Here is a 7,912-nt window from a genome sequence, read left to right as displayed (position 1 = left end):
TAATATATCTCAAATTCATGCTAGGCAATATGAATGTATGTCATGCCAAAGTATCATAACTGAATGCTCATCATCTCTATGTACATATGATAGAATAACATATAATCGATTCAGCACTCGGCTATAAACATAGTTCATACTCTTTCATCATAATCAACTCAACCCTCTGCTGCATATATAGCTCATAATCATCTCATCATAATCAACTCAGCCCTCGGCTGTATATATAGCTCATAATCATCTTATCACATCATGTATATCTTGCACACATTCAATACCACCTCACGTGGTCTGCAACTCATCACTGTATATATCATAAGATGCTCTAGTGCTACAATCACGTAAAGTTGTGCGATAAATCGCGGGTCACCTACAAGTCGAACCCACATAAGTGGTCTATACGACAGTCTGTGCACCTAACTTGGATCCAAGGCGAGCATACGGTGCGGGAGGTGAACATACAAGTGAAGGATGTGCCTCTAACTCTGGGCGAGAGCACTAATATACGTGTGCAAGTAAATGAGCTTTCAATCGCATCTCAATCATATAATTCATCATATCTCAATCATATCTCATGATCGTTATCAGCATAAGATCTCAATCGTATCTCAATTCTATCTCAATCACATCTAAATTATATCTCAAATATATCTCAAACATATCTCAATCATGTCACAATCATGTCTCAATTATATCTCAATCATATCTCAATCATATCTCAATCATGTCACAATCATATCTCAATTATATCTCAATCATATTTCAATCGTATTTCATTCGTATTTCCATAGTATTTCAATCGTATCTCAATAGTATTTCCAATCGTATTTCAAACGTATATCAATTGTATATCAAACGTATTTCAAACGTATTTCAAACGTATTTCAAATGTATTTCATACGTATTTCAAATGTATTTCATACGTATTTCAAATGTAATATACTCACATGTAGCTTACCTGGGTCTCCTCAGCACCATGCAACAATATGCATAATTATGGTAATGCATATACTAAAATATGATGCATACATGATAGGTTACTTAAATCGTATTTCTTTTAAGATACGTTTTCTGGGAAATACGCCAAGTATACATATATATATACTGAAAAATAACTGCCCACTCACTGATAAGTAGCCGGTTCGTAACCCCCACGCCTAGTTTGGTTACGTTCGTCCTCGGTATAAGTCTCACCTATAAAAGAATAATTATACAAACATCATTTAAACGCACATACACAACATTCATTAATAACTTCTCATATATTTGCTCAAACCTAGGGTGTAAATATATGAAATCGATTTACTCGACGACACGAACGCGCACGTACCAACCACGCGCCGATCGGAGACCGGACGCGCCCGCACGCGCCGCCTAAAGTTCGGTCCACGCGCGCGCGTCGTCTTCTTCCTTGCTTCGCCGGACTGGTTGCGCCGGCGGTGGGGTTTTTGCCAGAATTTATGGGAAATTTTCAAAGTGTCATAACTTCTTCATTTCTTCACCATTTTCGACGTACTTTATATCAAAATGAAGGTATTGACGAGACGAACACAGGCATACCTACCTCGACCCCTAAATATCCGGGGATTCGCCGGAAAAAGCCTCGAAATCTCCGGCCAAATTTCAAACTCGTCGATCTCCGTGTTCTTACGTCCAAAAACTTCCAACGAACTACCCCAAGCCTCCTAATGACCTCAAGAAGCTTCCTATAAGCTTTAAAAGTCCTAAAATCAACCAATAAAAAGTTGATGAATAGTACCCAAATCGGAGCTCGTGATTTCGACGTGAAAACGTTATAGTTCTTACCTGAAATTGGTATGGTTGGACTCGTATCGTCGATACGAAGACGATGGTGGTTTTATTTTCTTCGATCTGTGAAGTTTTGAGAGAGTTGGGTGATGGTCCGTGTGTGTAGAGGGAGAGGGAGAGTGAGAGAGAGCTTTGTCGGGGAGAGCGAGAGTGTTGAGTGCAGATCTTCAAGGGAGAGAGGGAGTGTGAGAGACAGAGTGGAGGGATTCACGGAAAAGAAGAAGAAATAGGGGAAAACGTGTAATCCGTGAATGCACAGTTCCTTCACTTTAATCATGCACAATCAACATAAACGGCCAAAAACGTCCGATTCATCCTTGTCCAAATCACTACTTTAAACATTAGGGTAATTAAACACACATCATACTTACAATAATGAGAATACGGGACGGACTGTCACAAATATTATATAATGAGGGATTTTAGATTTATAGGATTATAAATCTCATAAAATATCAAACAATTAATGTCAAAACTATAAAAATATAAATATTAATAGTAATATAATGAGATGTACAAAGTCAAGGAACCTTGATCAAACTTTGAATACTATTAAGGTTTTAAGCAAAGAATGTTAAGGATTAAGGACCGCATCCAAAATATCCCTTGATTTTATGGTACAACCTCAACTTTCTTTATGATTTAGAGCATGTTGCCTCATGTGTGAAGCTCAACAGCCCCATACATTCCACATCACTTATTTTTTATTTTACGTGTTTGGTTTGAAAATTCACTATCATTATCAATTAGTTTGTTTTATAGTGTCACAGTGTGGAAGGTCAACTTTCTTCAAATCCATAACATACTATTCATTAAAAAAAAAAATATTTGTGTCTTGAACTTTCAACCATGCATCTCGCGGAATATTCAGAGAAAAAGAATAATCTTACACGCTATGCAGAAATTGAACAAAGTAAATGAAGTTTGAAGGAGTCAAAGAAGACAGTTTCCAAGTAATGCTAGCGAAATTGAATCATTGACGAAAATGAGCTCATTGCTGACCTTGTTGTGGTTTGATCCTCTATTTAATACAAAGAAATCACATCGTCGTCCAGCAGCTAAGTTTTTTATTTCATACTTTAAGAGGATGAAATAAAAAATTGCAAGTGATTGAATTAGAAAATATAGTTTGTTTGAATTTTTTCGTCCCTTTGTAATTTTGCCATGGCTTGTCCACTGATAAATCTTCTTCCTTTTAATGTTTCTACCATTTTCCACCCTAGCTCAAACTTCCAAAAACATTTCTTTAGGCTCATCCCTCACTGCACTGAAAGATGATAACTCGTCCTGCCTATCACCATCAGGTGAATTTGCTTTCGGTTTTCGAGAAATCGCAAAAGATGGGTTCCTACTAGCCATTTGGTTCGATAAGATATCGGACAAAACTATTGTCTGGTCAGCCAATGGGGATAAACTAGTGCCAAAGGGATCGAAAGTGGAGCTTACGATCGATGGCGATTTTATGCTCAATGGCAAGCGAATACCAAATCATGTATGGACACGTGTTCAAGTTTTGATTTTTTTTTTAATCAAAACTTGGATATGTGTCCACACGGAATTGGGTATAAGCAGGAGTTACTGTTAAATTGTTCAGTAGCCAAATCTTGTTTGTCATTTTTTTTTAGGAAACTTTAACGAAAAGCTCCCGGTACTGTTCACTTTAACGAAAAACCATATTTTAACACTAAAAAGTCAATCATGGTACTATTCACTTTACCCTTTATTTTGTCCTTATCGTTAAAACGCAAAGTTTTCAAACCCTTTTCATTAGTTTTTTTTTTTTAATTGTGTTTTGTTTTATAAAAAAAAAAAGAAAAGAAGGAAAAGGAAAAAAAAAAACAATCAGGTTTGTTTTTCACTAGGCTTTTTTGTTTTGTCGTTGGGCTACTTTGTTAGGCTCATACTGATAATTTGCTTAGCTCAGTTTGCTTGGAGCTAAGGTCTCTTATGTAGAAAATTTTAATTGTGGCAGAAACGCGGATGGTACATCACGTGTTTTTATGTAAGTAATAACAAATTTTATTTTTTAAGTTATTAACTTTTTAACACATATATTCCACCATTTATATAACGACATGTGATTTATCATCCCATATGACATGTGATGCACCATTTATATAACACATATATTTCACCAGTTGTATATTTTGTAGTGGTTCAAAATATACAACTGGGAAATAGATGTTCTGGGTTTTTGCATGATGTTTAATTATGGAGCTCTCCATTTTCCTTTTTTCCCTTGTCTTCCTGCTTGCTCTATTTCCTTCTCTTCTCTCCCCACATCTAAGATACCATCATAGCAGTTGGACAAAAAAAAATATTACTTTTAATTTATTTAACAAAGAAATATAAAATTTGGCAAAAACAAAAACCAAGAAGCTCGAGACTGAAGCTCGACGGAAGACGCGAAGCTGAAACTTCGACGGAAGACGCCGCCGTTGTTGAAAAACGAAGAGAGAGTTGAAGTCGAAGGCACTGGGTAGTCCAAAACCCTGATCTGGAGATCGCAACGACGCCGTTTCATGGCGTCGTCTTCCTCGACTACTCCACCTCCCTGACTCCGCCACCCTCGATTACTCCATCTCCCGCAGTAGGCTAAATCGAAACATTGGAACGGATTAGGAGAAAGGAGAGGGAGAGGGGAGAGAGAATTGAATTGAGAGAGATTTTTTAATTTTTTTTAATTCAGTTGGGCAAGAGGGTGCGTTCTGTTACTGGCAGCAGTTAACAGATAAATTGATGAAATTTTTAATAGATGTCTGATATTGCAACGAATTCGTAAATTAAGGTATGATATTATAATGTTAAAACATAAGGTATGAGATTGTTATGCGACATATAGTTGAAGTAGTTTTGTGTAATTTATCCTTATCAATTAATTTGTTTTACAGTGTCACACTGTGGAAGATCAACTTTCTTCAAATCCATAACATACTGTTCATTCAAAAAAAATTTAATAGTGTCTTGAACTTTCAACCATGCATCTCGCGGAATACTCAGAGTAAAAGAACAATCTTACACGCCATGCAGAAATTGAACAAAGTACATGAAGCTTGACCAAGTCAAAGAAGACAGTTTCCAAGTAATTCCAGCGAAATTGAATCATTCACGAAAATGAGCTCATTGTTGACCTTATTTAATACGGAGAAATCACATCGTCATCCAGCAGCTAAGTTTTTTATTTCATACTTGAAGTGGATGAAATAAAACATTGCAATTGATTGAAGCAGAGTCCCTCTGTAATTTTGCCATGGCTTGTCCACTGATAAATCTTCTCTTCTTCCTTTTAATGTTTCTACCATTTTCCACCCTAGCTCAAACTTCCAAAAACATTTATTTGGGCTCATCCCTCACTGCACTAAAAGATGATGACTCATCCTGGGCATCACCATCTGGTGAATTTGCTTTCGGCTTTCGAGAAGTAGCAAAAGATGGGTTCCTACTAGCCATTTGGTTCGATGAGATACCAAATAAAACTATTGTCTGGGCAGCCAATCGGGATAATCTAGTGCCAAAGGGATCCAAAGTGGAGCTTACGGTCGATGGAGAGTTTATTCTCAATGATGCAACTGGCAAGCGAATATGGTACACTCAATCTGCCGGTAGTGGAGTTGCCTATGCATCCATGCTAGACACCGGAAATTTTGTGCTGGCGAATCGAAGTTCATCCAATGTGTGGGAGAGCTTTAGTTATCCAACCGATACAATTCTACCCTCACAAACTCTAAATCTGGGCTTCATACTCTATGCGCGCTACACGGCAACAAATTACTCGAGTGGTAGATTCCTGTTTTCACTACAACCTGATGGGAATCTTGTACTTTATACTACAAATTTCCCACAAAACTACAACAATAAAGCTTATTGGGCAGTGGAAAATCCAAATATTGGGTTTCGGGTCATCTTCAACCAGTCTGGCCTTATTTACGTTACATCCAAGAACGGAAGCTTACTCAGTTCCATATCATCCAATACGGTTTCAGTGCAAGATTTCTACCAGAGAGCAACACTAGAGTATGATGGAGTATTTAGGCACTATGTTTACCCAAAAAGTGCCCGAAGATGGCCGCAGGCTTGGTCCACTTCCTCATTCGTACCTCCAAACATCTGCGTGTCAATTTTGGATTCTTTCGGCGGTGGTGCATGTGGCTTAAACAGCTTGTGCACGCTTGAAGATCAAGGACCGACTTGCCACTGCCCAAATGGTTACTCCTTTATTGATCCAAAGGATGAGCGCAGAGGATGCAAGCAAAACTTTGCCTCACAGAGTTGTGGTGAAGCGTCAAAGGAGGAAACAGATCTTTTCGATTTCCAAGAGCTACAAAACACAGATTATCCGGGTGGAGATTACGCGCAGTTTCTGGGGGTAACTGAGGATTGGTGTAAACAGAATTGCCTAGATGATTGTTTTTGTGCCGGGGCATTTTTCAGAACCGGAGAGTGTGTTAAGAAGAGACTCCCTTTGTCAAATGGGAGGACTGACCCCAGTTTTACTGGAAAAACTCTGATAAAATTTGGGAAACAAAATTCGACTGTGAAATCAGGTGGAGGTTCCAACACAGAAAAGAAAGACAATAAAACTTCGATCCTTTTCGGACCAGTCATCCTGAGTGGCTCTGCGGTTCTAAACTTCCTCCTACCATTGATAACTTATTTGGTTGTTTCGCGAGCCTATTCGAGAAAAGTGAAGGTGATTCAACCTTATCCAGTCATCTCTGGTATGAATTTGAAGCATTTCACTTATGAGGAGCTAAACAATGCTACAAACCAATTCGAGGAAGAACTAGGACGGGGTGCTTCAGCAATAGTCTTCAAAGGAGTTCTAGCCTCTGATAATGGGAAGAGCGTTGCTGTCAAAAGCTTAGACTCTAGGGTCAGAGAAAATGATTTGGAATTTAAAGCGGAAGTGAGTGCTATTGGCCGAACAAACCACAGAAATTTAGTCCAGCTAATTGGATTTTGTTACGAGGGAGAGCACCGAATTCTGGTGTACGAGTTTATGAGCAACGGATCTTTAGCGAGCTTCCTCTTTGGAGAGTCGATGCCAAACTGGTATCAAAGGAGGAAAATCGCCTTGGAAATTGCAAGAGGGCTGTTTTATTTGCACGAGGAGTGTAGCAGCCAAATCGTGCATTGTGACATCAAGCCTCAAAACATTCTTCTTGATGACTCTTTCACTGCAAGAATTTCTGACTTCGGTTTAGCAAAGCTTTTGAGAATCGACCAGACTCTAACCATGACGGGAATCAGGGGAACAAAAGGTTATGTGGCCCCTGAATGGTGGAAAAGGTTGCCTATCACAGCCAAGGTTGATATTTATAGCTACGGAATTTTGTTGTTAGAGATTATTTTCTGTAAGAAGCATTTCGAGGCAGCAGCAGAGGATGAAGATCCAATGATACTAGCTGATTGGGCGTACGATTGCTATAAGCAGAATGAGCTGCACCAGCTATTGAAGAATGATGATGAGGCAATGCACGACATGAAGGAGATGGAGAAGTATGTGATGATTGCAATATGGTGCATTCAGGAGGATCCGTTGCTCAGACCTACCATGAAGAAAGTCACATTGATGCTCGAAGGAACTGTCGAAGTCTCAGCTCCTCCCGATCCATCTTCTTTCATAAGTTCAATACTTTAAGTGCTTCCAATTATCCATTTCTTATGTTTATCAAAAGTTTTAGTTTTTATTTGTCCAACATGTGCATTCAAGATTACAATTTATTTCTGTTAAAACCTTTTTTCAGTGGATTAGTACTGCTACAAAGGTCTTTTCAGCCGACAAACACCGAACAATTTTTCTTTTCCAATGTTTTCTTCTTGTTCCAGCGAGAGGCCTGCCGAACGCTTTAAATTGTTTAGTTTTGATCAACCGATCTCTTCTTCAAAACCTCAGTTTTTATTCACCAAACGAGTCGTGAACCCGAATGGAATTCTCAGTTGGTCTCATTTTTCTTTGTACAGGTCTAATGTGTTATTGATTCATTCAATCGTGAGTTTATTTATCATGGCATCTGATTGATGCAATCTTTAACTGTGCATTACTTGGAAACATTCTCACACTAAATTCTACAAAAAAGAGTAGATTGGACGAGAGGAAAGA

The 7,912-nt window shown here is 38.4% G+C and overlaps 1 protein-coding gene across 1 annotated transcript; it reads left to right on the top strand.

The window, feature by feature from the left end:
* Nucleotides 1-4,972: 4,972 nt before the first annotated feature.
* On the top strand, nucleotides 4,973-7,495 carry LOC126588489 (G-type lectin S-receptor-like serine/threonine-protein kinase LECRK3). Its single transcript, XM_050253581.1, has one exon. The coding sequence runs from the start codon at nucleotides 5,060-5,062 to the stop codon at nucleotides 7,448-7,450; it is 2,391 nt and encodes a 796-aa protein (XP_050109538.1). The 5' UTR covers nucleotides 4,973-5,059; the 3' UTR covers nucleotides 7,451-7,495.
* Nucleotides 7,496-7,912: the final 417 nt, after the last annotated feature.

Source organism: Malus sylvestris, chromosome 11 (assembly GCF_916048215.2).
Source record: "Malus sylvestris chromosome 11, drMalSylv7.2, whole genome shotgun sequence".
Classification (NCBI taxonomy): domain Eukaryota; kingdom Viridiplantae; phylum Streptophyta; class Magnoliopsida; order Rosales; family Rosaceae; genus Malus; species Malus sylvestris.
The sequence above is the reverse complement of the archived record's forward strand: the minus strand, read 5'-3'. Positions and strand labels throughout refer to the sequence as shown.

Coding starts and splice junctions, on each gene's coding strand:
- LOC126588489 (XM_050253581.1), top strand. CDS start 5,060: ATGGCTTGTCCACTGATAAATCTTCTCTTCTTCCTTTTAATGTTTCTA.